A 19,661-nucleotide genomic window follows, 5' to 3' on the forward strand; every position below is an offset into this window, starting at 1 on the left:
AATCACTGCATGATATTGATAACACCCTTGTCAAAATGCCTCAAAATCTGTATAAGAGGGTTTGCCCTTGTAGTTGGATTGCATGTTGATGGAGCTAATCTGATAATCCTGGTAACCCTAATCATATTTCATTGATGGCGTCTCTGACCTATAAAGAAAAACTTCTATTTATACAAAAACACAGACCTAAGGACGGTGGAGATGAATCAGGAGCCCTTGAACAAGGAGGAAGGAGAGAGAGGAGCAGAATCCAGCTGGTAAAGGTTGAGGGCAGGACCCACAAAGCGGAAGAGTATCCAAGCACCGATCACAATGAAAATGGAAGCGTAGGCAAACTTGTTGAGCCAGAAGAGCGCACCCTTCTCTCCCACGTACAGCTCTATCGCCTTCTCTGTAATGCTCATGTCCTTCCAATCTTTAGGAGGAGGTGTAGTAGAAGAAGCTTCTGCTGCCTTGTTAGCTACTCCACCATCCTGCTGTTGCATCTGTCTCCGTTTTTTCGATCCTCTTCGAAACCGGATTTCCACGGTCTCAGGCGGCGTCACTGGGGGCGGAACCGGAGGCGGCACGTCGCTGCTACTGCTGCTGTTGATGGGAGTAACTGTGAGTGATCGGAGACGATGAGGCTGAGAGCGGATGAAAATCTGGAGGTGGGGTTTTGTGAGAGAAAGGATAGGTGAGGAGGATGAAGATGATTTCGAATAGAGGAATGGGATTTGGAGGAGGTTGGTTTCCATCGCCATGAGGAGGAGGAGGAGGAGGAGGAGGAGGAGGAAAAGCAGAAGCCAATGGAGGAGATCCCTTTTATCCTTTTGGTGGTGATGGTTGAGATGGAGAATGGGACACCCTGCGTCTTATCTCCTCCTGCGTATTGCTGTCTATTCTACTGGGTCCGACACCCAAATGCTTCCACTCTTTTAACCCTCGGTCTCCTTCAAGAATTACTGCGAAATTGCCAAATAAATAAATTTTAAAATAAAATTTAAACTTCTTGCCTATTTTATTTTCCTTGTACTTTTTTTTTTCTTTGCATATCCTGTCTTGAGATGAAGACCCTCGTAAATTTTTTGGTCATAAAATATTAAAATCTATGTAGATGTGATGATTTATTTTTATTTTTTGGAATAATTAACTAAATTTTATTTCTTTTTCCTGAAATGATTTGATAGTAGAGAAGAGTGGAGGGGAGGGATGATGATATGGGCAGGTTTGGTTAAAAGGAGAAATAAAGGAAGTTGTGGGGGTTGGATGGGCTTGAAGTGAAGATTAGGAAAGCTTTCCTAATTCCATACCAATTGGAAACATTCATAAGAATCGCATGTGTTTCATCAAAACGACCTCTTGTAAACCACTAAACGACATCCATTATTTACTACAAAGTTTTATTATTACTCTCTCTTCAAGTCAGTTGCGTTGGGACTTAGGCCTCTTCTTTCTCACGCTCTCTCTGTCATCCTTCCAAATTTACAATTTGCAAATCGTCTTTACTTCATTCCCTGCAGATTCAATTCTCCCAGTTGACTTACCTCAGAAAGCTATGAGCGATCCCCCGGTTGAAACCCTTGACCCTTTCCTGCGGGGTTACCAGCGATCCGAACTCAGAATCGCATCCGAGTTCCTCACCACGTGGCTTCCTTTCCTCTCTAGAGATCTCTGTCACCACTGCGCTGAAACTCTCTCCGATCGAATCCGTTCTATTGGCCCTGGTACTACGCTCTTTCCCAGTGTCTGGATGCCCAGATAATTGGGCAGTTTTTAACTTTTTGTAAAATCTTGTAATTTGCATTCTGTTAGGTGGTGGTTTTTTGCTTTCTCCAATTTCAGCGGGCGAGAAACTTAATTCAGAATTTATATTTATATTTATTTTTCATTGATATGTTGTTTCAGAAACCAAACAGAGATTAGGGTTTCTTTTTTTTCTTTTTTCTCTTTTCTTGGTTTGCAAATTGCACATGGGGATTAAAGTTTGTGTTGTTATTTATGTTTCTTAGATGAATTTAGGGTTTCTGATGATTGTACCTGTTCTCTTACTTGAATCTGCGGTGATGTTTTCGTGGGGTTGCAGAGGTTCATGGTGACGCGGAAAATTTGCCAAAGGATGAGAATGTAACTGTTTCGACCCCAGATATTATGCGATTGAAGAAGCACATTGACAGTCATTGTGATAATTGTGACTCCAATTCGCTGGGCAGTTGGAAAGATGACGGTGCTGACACGAATTCGGTTGGGAGTTTTAAAGATGAGGTGAACGAGTGGTCTGAACCTGTCCCTGAAGCTTCTACAAGTGAATTAGCGTCTGAATCCCCCTCAATTGAAACTCCTAGTCCCCGCATATCTTGGGCTGATATGGCACAGGAAGACGAGCTCGAGGAGGAAGAGGAACATGAAGCTAACAAGCGGTCCATTGATGAGAATTCATCAACAGGGGAGGTTGGTGTCTCAAAGGTTCCACGAAAGGCTGAACTGCCAAGGGAACAGAGAGAGTACATTCGGTTTAGGAATGTCCAAAGGAAGAAAGATTTTATTTGTCTGGAGAGAGTTAAAGGGAAATTTGTTAATATTCTTGATGGGCTTGAGCTCCATGTGGGTATTTTTAGTGCAGCAGAGCAGAAAAGGATAGTTGACTTTATATATGAACTTCAGGAGATGGGAAGGAATGGCCAATTGAAAGGTTAGTCATTTCATCCTAGAGATCTATTACTTCTGTTGATACCTCGTGAAAAATGTTCAGTAATTGACACTTTGTGTTGAGATTATAAGAAACATGTCATAAACTATTATTAAGGATCATTTATCCCATTCATGGTCTGCAAGAACAGATCAATCAAGGAACATCCTGCTTGTTATGGCTACAAGATACATTAGAGTGATAGAATTACATAATCGTCAACTCATAAATGTGTACTGTACACCTATTTTTTCTATTTGTCCAAACAGTGCATTTATAATGTAACCTAAATTCTTACTTACATATGATGGAATATGTATATATATATAAATTAAATGCTAGAGCTATAATAAAAATCAAACAGAATATTACATTTGAATACATAAGGAACTAAAAGATAAATTTTTAACTCTAATTTTAAGCTCTAATGTGAAACTGTCTGTCAGTTAATATCAATTATCATAATTCTGAAATTTCCATGTCTCGACAAGTCCCCCACCAATATACCAAAAAAGAAATTACGAGCATGTGAAAGTATAATTATGCATATGTGACCATATTCAATGTTCAAAGCTCTCATTTTTCAAAGTTCATCATTGTGCCACCCAAACCCTAATTAAAGAAAAGGGAAAAAAACTCAAAAAGGGAAGGCTAATAAATTGAGTAAAAGCCTTCATTCTAACTACAGTCATTGTCAGCTCGTAGTTAGCTTTTAAGTCACATGAATAACATGTATTTCTTTTGGTAAACATTCTCTATATGTGATGGAATGGTAATAATACTTTAGCTTTAATTTTCCATGCATGCTTTCAACAGCATAAGTAGGATCATTCTCTCTTTATCTTATTTTACTAAAGATAGAAAGAACCATGAAATAACATTAGATTTTAAGGTCCATAGAATTTTTCTTTTCTTTTTTATTTATTAAAGCAAAACAAAACAAAAGACGGTTTCTAAAGTTTTAGAGGTGCCTTCTAGATAATAATACGATAATATTTTTAATAAAAAAAAAAAAAGTTCACATTTGATATTATACAATTGTTGATAACCATATAGTCAAATGTGCATGTATCATCTTATCTATATGCTTGAGAATATATCATATCATATTGAACTTACCATGTATTATGTCAATAATGGAAGCCCTGATAGGATCAATCTGATCATGTGAAATGTTTTTCTCTAATCTACTCTGCAGGCTGTTGTTAAGCCCAATTATTATATTTCTATCATGTTGATGATTGTCACCTTGCTTTTTCCTGGAACAACTCCTTGCTGTGCCCTTTTCTCTCTTATATCTCTTCTGTTCAAGGGCTAAGATTCTTTATGTGACTTATTGCTTAATTCCTTGCTACCCCCCAAAAAAAATGAACTTAACTAGACTATTAAGATATACATTTTATGGATACCTTAATTTTCAAAGCAAAGAATAATTAAATCTCTTATTTTCTCATAAAGAAGTACTTAAGATATAAATCTCTTATTTACCTATCAAGAAAAAAAGGTATACACTTTAATTCTCAATTTTCAGAGTAGATGACCGATGATTTAACATAACCCTGGAATTTGGTTTTTCTGCATATACATGTGGTTTTGGGGAAAAATAAAGCTCTATTGGTCTAAAGATCAAATTTATATTTCATTGAAGTAGGTTGGATTTTTTTTTCTTGAAAAGGGTCCTTTTTATTTATTCTTCTATTTCATACTGTAATAATGATTTTGGAATGCTTATACTGATGTACTATCACATGCCTATTTGAATTTTTCTTGTAGAGCGCACATATTCCGCTCCCCAAAAGTGGATGAGAGGCAAGGGACGTGTGACTATCCAATTTGGTTGCTGCTACAATTATGCAACAGTAAGTTTCTATTAACATGTTCCATCTGTGTTGCTGAACCTACATATTTCTAATCGCACTTTACATTGGAGGTCTGGTAGTTATAATGGTTTGCTTCTTGCCAAATGATAGAATGACCCTTAATTCCTTCACTTCCTTTGCTGGCTGGTAGCAGCCTTGATTGGTGTAATGGCATGCTCTTTTCTGACCTCTCCAAAATAATGTCTCTTCCTCAAACCATTGGCTTTTAATTTTGACAGTTTGGTGACAACTTTAGAATCATGAAGTAAATCTTTTTCCTTTTGAAAGATAATAATAATTTTTTCTTTTTCTAAAAAATTAAAAAAAAGAAAAAAAAAAAAAGAAAGAAAGAACGAAAAAACAGGGAAAAAAAAAAAAGGCCTTATAAATTTCTATGCTATGGTGGCAGGATAAAAATGGTAATCCACCAGGCATCCTTCAGAATGAGGTTGTAGATCCTATACCTCCTCTTTTCAAGGTGATCATTAGGAGGCTGGTTAGATGGCATGTTCTTCCTCCATCCTGTGTGCCTGACAGTTGCATTGTCAATATCTATGAAGAAGGGGATTGCATACCTCCTCACATCGACAACCATGATTTTGTTCGGCCTTTTTGTACTGTATCATTTCTCAGTGAGTGTAATATTGTTTTTGGAACGAACCTGAAGATTTTGGGTGCTGGTGAGTTTGTTGGTCCCTTCGCAATTCCCTTGCCTGTGGGGTAAGTATGATGTGATTACTCTTTTCTTCCACATTCCTCTTTCTTTCTGGTTTCATCTTACTGCAGTTTTTACTTCCCATGTATGCTTGGAAATTTTATCACATTAAATCTTAAAGTAAGAAACCTTTTTTTTTTCCAGTTCTGTTCTTGTCTTAAATGGAAATGGCGCTGATGTATCTAAGCATTGTGTGCCTGCTGTTCCTAGTAAAAGGTATGAATTCAACATCTATGTGATATTCTGATTGTTTCACAATTGTTGCTTAATTAGGTTAGTAACTCTTATTCTCTGTTTTCCTGTCTCATTATTATTGTTGTTGTTGTTGTTGTAGGATATCAATTACTTTCCGGAAAATGGATGAATCTAAACGCCCTATTGGGTATCTTCCTGAACCTGATTTACAAGGACTTCAGCCAGTATCCTATGAAATGGACAGATCAAAGATATCAAATCCTCAAAAACCAGAGCGCCGCATGAACAGACAGGCAGTTAGAAGAGAGGGTAGTGTAGAAGCGAGGGGTTTTATGGAGAGAGGTGACCATTCAGGGTCTCACTACTCAAGTCGGGCTCCAAGAGGGCCTGCAAATAGGCGGAGGATCAGGATGAATTTGGCTGATTGATGGTTGCATCAACATTAGCATTTAACCTTGAAGCATATGTCATAATGGTGGAGTACATTGTTGTTTGTTGACGCAAAATCTACTGCTGAGGAGTTTGTTAATTGAGTTTCCTTCATTTTCTCAGTCTGAAAGAGCATAAATGAGAAGGGCACGATTTCATTTATATCTTGTGTATCTATTTAGATGTTTGAAATGTATCGGTGTGCTGCCTATTCAATAGGTGAAAACTGAAATTAGCTGAGTATTTGGAACTTGGAAGTGGGCAGTAGCAATATGGAAACGAATTGCTTATTTGGTTCTAGTAGTTGGAGCCTCTGACCAGTGGCAATGGTTGTAAACTTCAGCTTGTGTGCCTATAACTCTGGTAGGTTTGGATTTGATTTGAAAACAAAGGATGATATCATATAGCTGGCCTGTACTGTAGTTTGGGCTCAGATCTGGGAATGTGTATGGTTTGATCAACTCCTGCGAAGCTGCATGCTTTGAGACCATTACTCATTTAAACTGTTCACGTTTGAATTATCTTTCACCTTGTTACTGCACCTTTTTTTTTTTTAATAAATAAATTACTCCATTATGACTTGTCATTCAAAACTGGATTGCATTTCATACAAGTTCAATGGACTTCTGGGAGGTTGCAATATGGACTAGACTGGACTGGAGGAAAAGCCTCCAAAGGAGCTTGGTCTCTAGGCACGTCTACCTCACTAAGGCCCCTCCGGAAATATCTCCATTCAGAACTTACTTGTTTTGTTCTCTGTCCTAAGTTCTAACTGCATAGGGTTACAGAGTCTGAATAGTCTCGTTTATGTGCTTTTTGGGTTCAGGCTTGAACTTGGGATTATTGCAAAAGCCTGGGAACCAATAGATTGTATTAATGATAATTACAAAGGCCAACTTCTTTGGGGTTGAGAGAGAGAGAGAGAGAGGTAGCAGCTTGTCTTTCAAACTTCTTAAATATCTACTCCAACAACCCACTTTCCATCCTGTTGTTCTTTAACCGTAATCTGTATTTATGATTCCTGGCTCCTTCCCGTGACTTGATTATCATATGGTGTCATTTATCAGGACAAAGTGTATGTCCAAAATGGGAAAAATTAATTATTAATTATTAATTTAAACTTCATTTCAGTAAGCTGATTTTTAATATGCATTTGGTGCATTCAATGGAGGGATTGAAGTCAATATTTATGAGTATGGTAGTGAGCAGATTTTACAAGGAACAGTATTGTTGAAACTAAAAATAAGCACACGTCCTGTGGTCCTGAAGAGAGATTCAGTCAACTGGAGGGGGCGGTAGCATTTAACATGATCAGAAGAGAGAAATCTGAGGTTAATACTACCTGTTGGGTGTTGTTGTGGTCCAACATCAGAGTCGAGTTATAAGCTTAAATCCTAATGGGATCAAAATTCTTGGGGTCCACCCTAAAACCCTATAACTGAAGACAAAATTAAACGCAATGAACCACATGAAAGTAACATCTGCCATCAGAACCTTGAGAATTGGAGAGTCTATACGTACTTGGGAGTACCCATTCTAAGTAAAGTGTGCTTCCTTTCCTCCACTCATGATAACCTTGCCACCTTAGCACCGCGTTTGGGTTTTCAGTTTCAAAACCACAGTAAAGAAATGTTTCAAAAATGAAAAACAAAAAGGAAAAGCTTCTGGCTAGGGTTTGCTCTATATGGGTTACTAGTCTCTTTCTAATAATCAATAAGAAAGAAAGCAAGAGAGAGAGAGAGAGAGAGAGAGGGAGAGATTTGGAATGATATGGTGATGTATCTTTATAGATATGGGGAGAAAATAACATCAAAAGGATGATTACCCGAAAGAAAAGGGAGTGTACCACTGCGGCTGCATGCACTCTAGGGCACCTCCAATGAGGTAAGCAGCTCAGGATTTTGGATAAGAGGTCAGATATAGCTTCACTGGCAAATCAAAGTCTAAGTTGTTCATCAGCACAAGACTGTGACTATTACTCCAAGAACCACACCCAACTCTGAGAGAGGGAGAGAGAAAGAGAGACCCAAAACCAATGTAAATGCATGATAAGGAAAGCAAAATCTCATGATGGTTGTGTCAAAATCACACAAATAACGCAATCTCAAAAGTTGAACTTGGAACTCTCAGAGAGAGAGAGAGTCTGCAACTGTCAGATTTGTAGAAAAAGGGAATGAGACTCATACAGCTTGAATTCAAGGAGGGATTGAATATTTCCATTTACCCATTCTCTTATAGACAATTCAATGCATAAATAAATAAACAAGGCTAGAATTTTCTGGCATGGGGTCACAATAACGATTAAATTAATTTTTTGTTCATAGTAAAAACAAAAATTCTGTACTTCCACATGAGACAACAACCATGCAGATGTTGTGGAAGCCTGGAAATAGCATCAAAAGGAAATGGGAAATAAAAATTTCCTAATAAACATCTAGTTCTATTAATTTATGATGGAATAATGAACTCAACACCATAAATTTTCTACAAATCTTCCATTGAAGAACAAAAAGAATCCTAACCCTTTTTATTTTTTCCTCAGTCTTCTGTCACCTTAAGTTTCAAATATGAGAAACCATGTATACTTGAAAGTTAAAACCTAACTCTTTCACCCCAGAGATGAATTGATACTGAATTTGTATCATTGATTGCTGCAATGGCATATTGGCATGCCCTCCAAGTTTCCCATTATAAACATATTTTGAATAAAATTTTCTTCTATTTCTTACTGATCTTTTATATGTAGCCTCTCATAATGTTGTACGAAGTCCGATAATAAACGTTTGGTTGTGGGTGCACGATTTCGAAGTCCATAAAAAGATTCAAGGACATAGATGACAAGCCAAATTGGCTGACTGGGGCACAGGAAATGATCGTGCATGGAATGAGACAATTGGTAATATTCTTGAAAAGTGGAATATTCAACTTTAGGGAAGATGGTTCCTCAAACAAAGCATGCAAGTAATGAAGTTTTAGGTGGAGATATCCTCGTATATAAAATTATGAAAATTGGATTGCTCTTCAAAAGATGAGACAGGGGCTCATTGGAGGATGGAGTGCTGGATCAGAGACTGGTTGGGGTTTGTGAGAGAGAGAGAGATATGGAAAGCGGCAGTGGGAAAGTGGAAGAATGATGGAGCTTTTCAGGTTCCAAAATGCTCCAGAAACCATTTCCCCATTAATTGCTTTTGCATTTATTTTTGGGGCGCGTGCTCCCTAGTACAAAGGACTATAGACATGATTACATTGAATTCTTTAAACATTCTGCCCCTTTTTTTTTTTCTTTTTTTTTTTTTTTTCGAATATGTTTCTCCCTACCATATGCTGTCTTGTTAATGGGAAGCCAAGGCATTTCACCCCTCTAATCCAGGACTTTCAAGATTTGATTCTTTTGCCATAAGAACCATACATACTGTAGGGAAAGAGGACATGATACAAGATTCCCTTCTATAAGCAATATTATGAATGCTGTCCACAGAAGTAATTAGGAAGGGATTAATTTGTTAATTTGAATGCAATTTTGGAGTATATATGCAGTCAAAGTTTCAACAAGTCTTTTCTGTTTACATATTCCACAAATTTAGTTCTTCATCTGCAATGATGGGCTTGTTAAGTAAACTGAGTTAATAGCTTCAAAAAAGTTGTTTCAAAGCGCAGTATGTAGACCTATGTAGCATGGTGTGGAGGGGACCCATAGAAAGGAAGAAACTTAAGGTTGAGAGCATGAGAGGAAGAGGTAACTGGTAAGTACAAGAATATCTTGTGGTCTGGCTTTTGGGACTGGAAAAGAGAGGACCATATCTCCATTAAAAGGAGAACCCTCATGAACTCTAAATCACAACACATCATTTTATTGCATTCATTCATTCATTCAGAACCCACTTCCTTCCTTCCTTTCTTTCTTTCTATCCAACATATCATTTCATTTCATGCCTTCTCATCACCTACATTTCACTGCAGCTTCACTCTCTCTCTCTCTCATTAATCATACCTCGTCATGCCTTTTCATCCAAGTAATTCCTCTGCTACCCTCCCTTTCTATGCCCTCTTTTGTCCCTTCCCTTTTATAATCCTCACTCTGTCAACTTCAGTCCTTCTCTACCAGATATTTCTCTGATATCCTCTCTACATCCTTCCATGTGCCCTCATCTCCCCCTATTATAACCATCCCTTCTCAGCATTTTGTGCACCCTCACCTACCTCTCTCTCTCTCTCTCTTGGAATTTTGTTTTCTTCCCTTTGTTTTCTTCTTGTTTCATTCTATCATGGAACCTCAACAACAGCTCCAGCAGCAGCAGCAACAAAACCAACAACAGCCAAACGAAGATAGCGGCAGCAGCAAAGGCAGTTTTCTGTGCAGGCAAAGCAGTACACGCTGGACTCCTACAACTGACCAGATAAGAATATTGAAGGACCTTTACTACAACAATGGAGTTAGGTCCCCAAGTGCTGAACAGATTCAGAGGATCTCAGCTAGGCTGAGGCAGTACGGCAAGATCGAAGGCAAGAACGTATTTTATTGGTTTCAGAACCATAAAGCTCGTGAAAGGCAGAAGAAGCGATTCACTACTGATATGCCCATGCAAAGATCCCTTGGAAATGCCGGTTGGAGACCTGATGATCCCATTCACAACAAATTTCATACCATCCCCACTCCTGGTGAACCTAGTCTCTCCAAAAATCCTCCATTTTACTCCTTACTTTTCTCTATCCTTTCCCTTCTCCTCTTCTTCAATTTCCTCTCTTCTTGTTAAAAGTTTCATTTTCTTTTCTGGGTATTCCCTATTACTTGTTTTCTTAGTGACAGTGTGTGTGTGATGTGCAGGGATATCTTCCCCATCTTCTTCTTCTTCACCCAGTGTGCTTGCTGTTGGGCAGATGGGAAGCTTTGGATATGGATCTGTGGAGAGGAGTTTTACAGTAAGTAATAAACTATGGTGAAGTTGGTAACCACAATAATAAGTGTCACTGTATTTCTAATTATATATATCTTTGATTGCACTCTTAAATTGGAATATATGGCAAGAAAGAGACACCAAGTTTAATCCCCATGTGTGGAATAGTGTAGGGTTTATGTTCTAAATATAATAACACACCAACTCAAATGATCTCTTCTTCTCTAACAATAAAAAGGAGAGACAACATACACACTTTTACTTTCCACCTTTTAAAACATCCATACAAAGGAAGAATCCTTTTGGTGTTCTTGTAAACAAGCCAGACATATAGGGAAAAGCTCATGAAAAAAAAAAACCCATTTTCTCTTTAAGCCGAAACGCAGAGAGAGAGATTTGAAGCTAGCTTTCATTATTGTACTCTCTAATGATTCTTCCTTTGGGACCAGGACTGTTCAATATCAGCAGGTGGTGGTCGTGGTGGGGTTGGTGGATCTATAAACCAGAGCTTCGAATGGGTTGGCATGGACCCATATTCTTCATCTTATGCTCTCTTTGACAAGAGAAAAACAATGGGTGAAAGCTTCGAAGAAGAGCAAGAAGAAGAAGCAACTCCGGAGATTGAAACGCTCCCACTCTTTCCCATGCACGCTGAGGATATCACTGGCTTTTGCAACATTAAGCCCGAATCCAACGCCTACTACTCCGGCTGGTACAGGCCCGCCGACGCCAAGACCAGTTCCCGCACATCTCTTGAGCTTAGCCTCAACTCCTACGCCGGCAGGTCCCCGGATTCCCCCTGAATATTCCTCCATGCTCAGCAGATTTTAGCCATATATTTTGGGGCTCATTACTTTATTTAGTAATTGTACTTAGAGACAGTAATTGTGGCTTGTATATGCTCATGGGTTGGTGGCGTTGGAATGTCTCTCGACAGTCTACACTTCTTCACTCTAAACCTGCTGGGCATTTGACACGTCTCATCACCTTCTTTTAAACATATATTCCATGATTTTAATTTTTTCTTTTTTCTTTTTTCTTTTTTCTTTTTTCTTTTTTTTTAAAAAAATGACATAAAACAGACTAATTTAAACTATAAAAATATTCACAAGAAAAAAAAAAAAAAAAAAAAAAGGCCTGCCAATTGCCTATTATAATTAAGGATACAAATTTCGAAAAGAAAAAACATATGGGCGAATTCCTAAATATAAGAGACTGAAATGGGTCCCCCCGAGGTGTGAGGTAAGTGCGTCCTACGCTACAGTGAGGGGCTTTCATCGGTATCGTAATCATACAGCACAGTACTTGGGAAAAAGATACTACAATGATATCCAACCCCAAAAATAAATCATGAATATAATATAACAAGGCTGTGTTGAAAAAATGATGATGAGATGAAAAAGTATGTGAATTGAATAATACCCAAACCCCAACTCCAGCCGTTACAGATAAAAGGAGCGTACATATTTTGGAGTTTGAACCCCCCACATCGTGAATGTCGCAAATTATTTGCCTGTCCCCTCATCAGCTCATGCCCCAATTCCCTCCCCCCGCCAATGGGTTTTTTGCCATTCTGCCCGCTCCATTCTTCTTCTTCTTCACTCATTTTACTGTATTAATTTTTATGGTTAAAAAAAAAAATTAAATTAAATTATAAAAAGAAAAAAGAAAAAAAAATTTACCCGAAATAATGAGAATTTAACAGGTTCGCTCTGGTGAATCAATGAAAATAACTTAGCATTACTCTTTCAGAAGAAGAGATCATTTTTCAATCTTGAGGGTCCTGCAGTAATGCAGCTTTTGTCACCGGACTGTTTGGAGTTACGCACATGGATGTTCAATGACCAGCATATTTCTCTTACAAAAATCAGCCGTTTCTGTATTTACTTGGCAGCTACTTTTTTTCCCCTGTGCGCGGCCACCGCATGAACAGAGTAGTAATTGAAAAGGTCCCCATCAAGAAGATTTTGGATGGATGGCTTCCTTTATTTGGTTTGACAAATTTTCACACTCTATAGCAAGAGAAGACCCTCATGTCGTTCAGGGTATTGGAGCTCTAAAGAGAGGCCTCAGCGAGGAAATTATATGGACTATGCTTCATTTCTTAGAAGACAAATATATTGAGATTTAGTGGTAGATCCAAGGAGATCTTTAAAGCTTTTTGAGGCTCCAAGTACGTAATTCCCTTACTAGTAAGGTGAGGCATCATATGCATCATCACTCTTTTATGTCCCTGGTGTAAGTTCTTCAAGGCCCATAACCAGTTGCTTCGTTTGCTTGCCATTTTGGCGACCTCTCTGCTGTGTTTCAAGTTATATATGTATATATATATATAGACACACATTCATTTACTTTTCAATTAAGGTAAACTGCTTATTGATGCAGGATATAAGGTTTAATATGCTTAATAGATGGGAGATTCAAGATCAACATGCCTACACCGGAATTAGCTAATAGAATCAAAAGAGCATTTAATAGATGATTTACAGTTGTATTGTAATTTAATAAAAGAAATACAATAGAGTGTTGTTTATGTAAGAAGTGAGATCTTGATGATGCAAACCTTCAGATTTAGGTAAAACCATACAAGCAAAAGGCTAAATGTTGATATTAGTACCTCAGATTCAGGTAGAAGATCTAAAGCCGGGATTCACATTTTAGTACCTCAAGTACATGATGTTGCCTCCAGAACAGGGTTTCTGATAAATGTATGCTATTATCAAGGATGGTAAGCCACTGGAGCATCTAATATTTCAAGAAGTGGCTCCCTCATTAGTGTAATAACATATAAATTTATGGTACTGGGCACAGTCCTCTGTAGTCAGTTCTTTATGTTGCCCCTGCAAAGCCAACTGGTATTATGATAACAAATGGTGCACATGGAAATTCCCACCAAAACTTTCATCAATAATGGATGAGCAAAAATGGTGAACCTTTTGACTATCTCACGCTTAGGATTACAAGGTGGTTGTACATGGAAACTCTACTTTCTTCCAGCATAAGCTCCCAATTTAGATAAGTCTGGAATCCAAAATGATAATTCAGAAGAGCCAGTCACAAACATCAGACTTCCAGGAGCCCATTTTATGACAGGAGGTTCAGTTTCAGTGCTCATCCAGCTTGCAACCTGGACAGAAAGTAAAAGCAAGCGTTTAAGTGTCAACTTCCAATGGGAGCAAAATAACATGGCAGATATAACATATATATAAACACTGACAGGGACATAAATATGAATGTACACATGTACAGATGCATGTATAAATCGACACACACACACATATATAAAGCATTTCTAGTTATAATTTCACACATCTCTCCCTAGATTAAGTATTATGCATTCTGCAATACTTGGTTGACAGGAAAAGAAATGGAAGGTGAGATGAAATGTGGAATAGATGTGTATTCCAAAAACAATATCATGCTCCTCTTTCTTGGATATGAAACATACTACAGCCATATATTCTATTTACATAGGATATCTGTATATCCTATGAGGAGGAAAAAAAAACAGGATATCACAAGGAAATGTCAAAACCATAGCTTAACTGGACCTATGGACGAGCTCCACAGCTCAACCAAAGGCTAATCATGAGTCTTTAATACAAAGAATCAAAGGGAAATAGGGAATGGGGTTAAGTTCGAAGATACAAGAGCATAAAGGAATGTGATTTATTTAACATACTTCTTTGCCACTCCGTACACTCCATGCATAGACACTCCCATCACCTGAGCCTGCCAACAAGCAGAAACAAAGAAAGTTACACTGGCAAGAATTTTCCCGATGAAGCTGATTTTTTTTTCTTCAGTGTAGTGCAATACAATTTAGGGAGCCCCAAGTCTCTATTTAATTGGATCCAAATGCTAGACAACATATCTAAGCAAAAAGACATCATCGGTTTTTGCTGTGAACAGAAACAGACTATGGTGATACATATCTATATATAGATAAAGAAATAGAAGAAGAAGAAGAAGAAGAAGATTTTTAAAAAAATGCTAGAATGGCAAGAAACTGGACATAGCTTGAACAAGATTGCAAATGAAATAATTTGTTTCTGACAATCACTTGAACTCAAGACGAACTTCTTTATATTAGACAATGAAGCATAAATTTTTATGCCAGGCAAAACAACCTCAAAGGTTTCTCAAAATATGCTATATGACAGATTTTTAATCCATCAGCCCCTAAGTCCTTTAGTGGAGGTTAAGGAGAACCACAGGTCACATGTCATTTACTGCCCCAAGAAGGTAGTTTCCAAAGCCTCATCTTAAAACTGAAAGACTCATACTGATTGATATAAAAAAAACTTATTTGAGATCTCAAGACAACATAAATGCACTACACAAATTAATAAAAAACAACCAACACAAAGTGGAAAAGGGACCAATGAAATAGTTCTGGATGCTTTCCTCCTAGAACTGGTTAAGCCAATTGCATTACCTGATATAACGAACATTCCCTCAGGACTGAAAGATGCTTCTAAAGTGGAAGTGCTTGAAACTGGCTTGACATTGTATGTGGATAGCTAAACAAGCAGTGAAAGACACATTAGAAAGAACAATTCACAGGACGAAAGGCTACCAATTCAATATTTTCATCAGCTAAATTCAAGGAAACTAAATACAAAAGCTATTTCTTGAGTGTTGGAGGAAAATAGCTTACAAGCGTGCCACGGAATGAATCAAGTACATGAATATGTCCATCCATAGTAGTTAAAAGCATAAGCCTCCCATCATTACTGAACTTGACAACATTTGCATCAGATATATCTCCCCCAACAGAGAAGATTTCAAAAGGACCCTTTAAGGATTCAAATTTCACCCAAATTAGTGTGCACTTAAACCATCATTTATTGATTAAACCATGTTAAACCCTCACAATCATTTGATCACCTACCTTATCATACTTGCGAGCATCAAACAGTCTTACGTATCCTCCAAATGCAATTGCAAAGACTAACCCTTGATCATCATAAGCTGTAGCAGGCCTTCCTTGCACACGTAAAAGACCCTAGAGTACAGAAAACACAATACAAATTCACTTTATGATGAAATTAATTTCAGCATTTGAGCACCAACAAAATGCCATGGACTCCACCTGACACTTCTCAGCTCGTTGATCCCAAAGTAAAACAGTTCGATCAAGTGAACCAGAGATAAAACATTCTTTTCGAGAGCACAAGCTAAGAGAGACAACCCTTAAAAACAACCAGAGAAATGATACTGTCGTCACAAAGATAAGTTCAGCATAAGCAAATTGAACCAATTGAGAGAAATGTGTCAATTGCATCAGTGACCATACCTGTCATGGTGACCTTTAAAGTAACGCAAATACTTGTTGTCATGCAATGAAAGAAGCCGCAAAGATTCTGAACCAATTAATACTTAGGCATGTAAAAAATGACTTTTAACTAAACTATAAATACATAAATAATTGATAAGCATACCATCCCAACCATTTTTTGAGGAGTATATAACTGTTGTAGGATCAGAAGTGAAACAGACCAGATCAACCCCATACTTTTTGCTATTAATTGTCTTCAAACATCTGGCAATGAAAGGAAGGTGTCTTTACAATTCATGCTGGTATAGAAAGAAATAGCTAGCCAACTTGAAATTTGAGTCTAAAATAAGTTAAATGGAGCACAAATAGAATATCAAGTGAGGCAAAGAAATCCTAAAGAAAGATACAAAAATACAACCCATAACCTTTCCAATCCTTTTCACCTTTCTATAACAAACATGTGAGCCAATACCTCCACTAATGCCGGTAAACACATTTGTTTCAACTTAAATTTCCAGAAACTGAAATACTGTCCTGTGCTTGTCATTGCTCTAGAAAATTGTGAAACACCGGCAAAAATTTCCAGTTTCACATTTACAGGGAACCAAGCCCCAGTGCCAAGGAGATGCATGGTATGATCAACGTTGCATCTTCTTGACAAGTCAGCATACAATGCAAGCACACTGTGAGCTCATTGTCCATGATAGAAACTTATGATTTAATTGATACTAAAATGTGTGGTCAAAGAGACTTAAATTGATAAAGAAAAATGAAAATTATACATAAATAATAAGCTAAAATTGAGAGGCATACGTTCCAGTGGCGACATCATACAGGCGAATGGATTCATCGTCACTAGCAGTCACTAGATAACTTGATGTCCTATGAAAATCCATTGAACTGATCCTACCACTCTGCAAATGGCAATGAGAGAGTAAAAGAGGCATTTAAAAGTACACTTAAAGCTATATTTGGTTCCAAGGTTACTAAGGAATGAAAAAAGAAATGTCAAAAGAAATATTTTCGTCTCATGTTCAGTTTTGTCAAGAAAAATATGAGGAAAAAAAAAATCAAATATTACTGAAATTAATTAGAAACTGATCCATTTCCAATTATAACCAAATTATTTTCTTTGCTTTGCTTTTTCGTTTCTTTTATATTTTCTTCCCATCCCATTCTCCCCCAAATTTTCCCAGAAACAAAATATAGCCTTAGTAAAGCGTGCTCTGTAGCATAATCTCCCCAAGCAACCGATTACACAGTCAATACGAGCCCTAAAGCAAAATACAAATCCTCAAAGAAACAATTACTTGTGATTTCCCCCACAAGAATGTATTACAAAAGCCCTAGAATATTCGGTGGCTGAGGGAATGGAAGGCGTTTCCAATTCTGAGCAGCCAAACATGGAATAAAAACCCAAATACGAGAGAAAGAGAGAACAAAGAACAAATTAGAGTAGTAAAATTACATAATCACGAAAAGCCATGCCAACTTCCATGCTCTGAAAGATTTCTTCAGTGAGCTCTAGAGCAACCTTGTCTTCTCTTTCTGATTGGCCCTGCCCTCCTGTAAATTATACACGAAATGTAAATTTCAAAAATTTTAAAAATTTATAGAACAAATCTGCGGGTGCAGATTGGAGAAAAGAAATGGAAATCCATCCACATACCAGCCATTTGATTTGTCGTTGTGAAGCCTTCGAATTCTACAGCTTTGCATAAAGGCGGCAAAGCCTTGCTAACTTCCGAATTGTATTAACGTCTTCCATTCCATCTATTCCTTTTTCCCAAACCCCAGGGTTTAAGTATATTTTAGATTATTTTAGGCCATGTTCGGTTCAAAAAAAAAAATTGAGAGAAAATGTATGGGAAGGAAAATGAACGAGAAAAAAAGTTAAAGAAAAATAAAAAATAAATTTAAAATTAATAAATTATTTTTATTTATTATTTTGAATTTATTTTACTTATTCCAACACATTGATATAAAGATTAAATAAATTTAAAATATATAAATTTTTAATTAATTTTAATTATATCTTATTTTCTTTAATATTTTTCATAATACAAAAAATTATTTTTTTAATATTTTTTCTCTTTTTTAATATTTTCGTAACCAAATATAAGATTAAGTAGTGTTTGTTTTTTTACTTAATTTTAAATAGAACTTTAATGTTTAATAATGTTAAGTATTGAGTTGTTTGTTTTTATAGTATTTTATTTTTATTAAATATTAAAAAGTAAAGAAAAATTAATATGTTATTTTTTTCATATAAAAAAATTCAAATATTTTAATTTTTTTTATTCAGTAAAAAGTTTATAATAAGTTATAAAAAAGTAGAAAAATCGACATCTTAAAAATTGAAAACAAATTACTTTAAGCAAAAAGTTAAAAAAAAAAAAACAAATACCCTCCTGTGTATTTTTTATATATTATTTTCCTATTTTTTAAATAAAATTCTTTTATAAACTATAGAAATTTGTATAAAAATATGTATTTTAAAATATTTTTTAAATTAAAAAAAAATTCTCGAGGGTTTAAGAGTTTGAAAAGAGTTTTTAATTAAGAATATGAGATAAAATTTTTAGTTATGATCTTGAATTTATTTGTAGTCCATTAACTGATGTAATCTAATAGTTTAATATATCTCTATATATATTGGCATTTTATGATTTTAAATTAAATAAAATGGTAAAAGAAGTTTACCAATATTTTTTTTTATTTCTATTCAATTATTGTATTATAATCAAACAAAATTTAATAATTAGAGTTTTAAGCGTGAAACTTTAAAATTTTTAAAAGATTAAAAATATAAAATCATTAGTGAAATAAAACATAGATTATCTTTTAAAACTTAAACTTTGTTGTATCGATTTCTTAGAGTGTATTTTTTACATTATTATTATTATTATTATTTTACTTTTGTTTACCTATTTATTTATTTATTTTTAGTTTTTATTTTTATTTTTTTCCCATTTTTTTCCTTTTGTCTCGAGTACTTGAAAATATTTTTTTCCAACAACTTTCTATTGACATAAGTGATATTTTCTTAAATAAAAATTATATCTCATTTATGAGGATCAGATGTATGGTATTTAGACACAATAATATTCATGTATTTCACATTACTTATTTATTATTATAGACGTCGAGTACATCATGGGTGGTATTAGAAGTACATAGCTTCTTAAGTATACAACTAAGAATCTTTACATGCACAACTGAAGTTATGCATTATTTTAAGATGTGTCAAGTAAGGTGGTGTTTGTTTTTTTATTTAATTCTAAATGGAACCTTAATGCTTAGTAGTATTAAATATTAGATTGTTTGTTTTTATAGTATTTGATTTCTATTAAGTATTAAAAAGTAAAAAAAAACCAATATATTATTTTTTCTATTTTAAAAAAGCTACATATTTTGGTTTTTTTTTTATTTAGTAAAAAGTTTATAATAAGTCATGAAAAAGTAGAAAAACAAACAACTTAAATTTTAAAACTAAATTACTTTCAATAAAAAACCAAAAAAACAAACACCACCTTAGTGTTTTAAGGGGTGCTCTATTTTTGCCTATTGTACTTGTAAGGTGTAAGGTGTGCAACTTCGATCCATAAATATTTCAATT

General features: G+C 35.8%; 4 protein-coding genes across 7 annotated transcripts; 2 read left to right on the forward strand and 2 right to left on the reverse strand.

The window, feature by feature from the left end:
- Positions 1 to 36: 36 nt before the first annotated feature.
- Positions 37 to 866, reverse strand: LOC117913665. The gene has a single exon (XM_034828702.1). It carries the CDS (start codon positions 741 to 743, stop codon positions 207 to 209), a length of 537 nt encoding a protein of 178 aa, XP_034684593.1. The 5' UTR covers positions 744 to 866; the 3' UTR covers positions 37 to 206.
- A 400-nt stretch (positions 867 to 1,266) lies between these two features.
- On the forward strand, positions 1,267 to 6,387 carry LOC117913662 (RNA demethylase ALKBH9B). Its single transcript, XM_034828700.1, has 6 exons — positions 1,267 to 1,706; positions 2,066 to 2,671; positions 4,442 to 4,527; positions 4,937 to 5,247; positions 5,387 to 5,458; positions 5,577 to 6,387. Exons 1-6 carry the CDS (start codon positions 1,319 to 1,321, stop codon positions 5,863 to 5,865), a joined length of 1,752 nt encoding a protein of 583 aa, XP_034684591.1. The 5' UTR covers positions 1,267 to 1,318; the 3' UTR covers positions 5,866 to 6,387.
- A 3,684-nt stretch (positions 6,388 to 10,071) lies between these two features.
- LOC117913194 (protein WUSCHEL) lies at positions 10,072 to 11,798 on the forward strand. Its single transcript, XM_034828155.1, has 3 exons — positions 10,072 to 10,525; positions 10,692 to 10,786; positions 11,211 to 11,798. The coding sequence occupies exons 1-3, from the start codon at positions 10,132 to 10,134 to the stop codon at positions 11,562 to 11,564; spliced, it is 843 nt and encodes a 280-aa protein (XP_034684046.1). The 5' UTR covers positions 10,072 to 10,131; the 3' UTR covers positions 11,565 to 11,798.
- Positions 11,799 to 13,207: 1,409 nt separating this feature from the next.
- LOC117912168 (protein ANTHESIS POMOTING FACTOR 1) lies at positions 13,208 to 17,820 on the reverse strand. 4 transcript variants are annotated; one of them, XR_004650982.1, is made up of 12 exons: positions 17,712 to 17,820; positions 17,511 to 17,608; positions 16,856 to 16,956; positions 16,206 to 16,306; positions 16,061 to 16,127; positions 15,857 to 15,956; positions 15,656 to 15,769; positions 15,422 to 15,559; positions 15,200 to 15,284; positions 14,444 to 14,493; positions 13,695 to 13,888; positions 13,208 to 13,601 (listed from the first exon to the last, which is right to left on the reverse strand). XR_004650982.1 is itself a non-coding variant. In XM_034826661.1 (11 exons), the coding sequence occupies exons 1-11, from the start codon at positions 17,716 to 17,718 to the stop codon at positions 13,745 to 13,747; spliced, it is 996 nt and encodes a 331-aa protein (XP_034682552.1). In that variant the 5' UTR covers positions 17,719 to 17,820; the 3' UTR covers positions 13,208 to 13,744. The 4 variants fall into 4 exon arrangements, 2 of the variants coding, with proteins under 2 accessions (XP_034682552.1, XP_034682551.1); XR_004650983.1 differs by having other exon boundaries at positions 13,208 to 13,613; XM_034826661.1 differs by having other exon boundaries at positions 13,208 to 13,888; positions 16,215 to 16,306.
- Positions 17,821 to 19,661: the final 1,841 nt, after the last annotated feature.

Source organism: Vitis riparia, chromosome 4 (assembly GCF_004353265.1).
Source record: "Vitis riparia cultivar Riparia Gloire de Montpellier isolate 1030 chromosome 4, EGFV_Vit.rip_1.0, whole genome shotgun sequence".
Taxonomy (NCBI): Eukaryota; Viridiplantae; Streptophyta; class Magnoliopsida; order Vitales; family Vitaceae; genus Vitis; species Vitis riparia.

Bases quoted from the DNA above. Each gene is read 5' to 3' on its own strand.
- LOC117913194 (XM_034828155.1), top strand. From the start codon at position 10,132: ATGGAACCTCAACAACAGCTCCAGCAGCAGCAGCAACAAAACCAACAA. The intron at 10,526-10,691 runs GTGAACCTAGTC...TGTGATGTGCAG, and splicing joins TCATACCATCCCCACTCCTG to GGATATCTTCCCCATCTTCT. The intron at 10,787-11,210 runs GTAAGTAATAAA...CTTTGGGACCAG, and splicing joins CTGTGGAGAGGAGTTTTACA to GACTGTTCAATATCAGCAGG.
- LOC117912168 (XM_034826660.1), bottom strand. The intron at 15,957-16,060 runs GTATGGTCACTG...GTTGTTTTTAAG, and splicing joins TTTAAAGGTCACCATGACAG to GGTTGTCTCTCTTAGCTTGT. The intron at 15,285-15,421 runs GTAAGCTATTTT...CTGCTTGTTTAG, and splicing joins ATTCATTCCGTGGCACGCTT to CTATCCACATACAATGTCAA.
- LOC117913665 (XM_034828702.1), bottom strand. From the start codon at position 743: ATGGCGATGGAAACCAACCTCCTCCAAATCCCATTCCTCTATTCGAAA.
- LOC117913662 (XM_034828700.1), top strand. From the start codon at position 1,319: ATGTGTTTCATCAAAACGACCTCTTGTAAACCACTAAACGACATCCAT. The intron at 5,248-5,386 runs GTAAGTATGATG...TTTTTTTTCCAG, and splicing joins GCAATTCCCTTGCCTGTGGG to TTCTGTTCTTGTCTTAAATG. The intron at 5,459-5,576 runs GTATGAATTCAA...TTGTTGTTGTAG, and splicing joins CCTGCTGTTCCTAGTAAAAG to GATATCAATTACTTTCCGGA.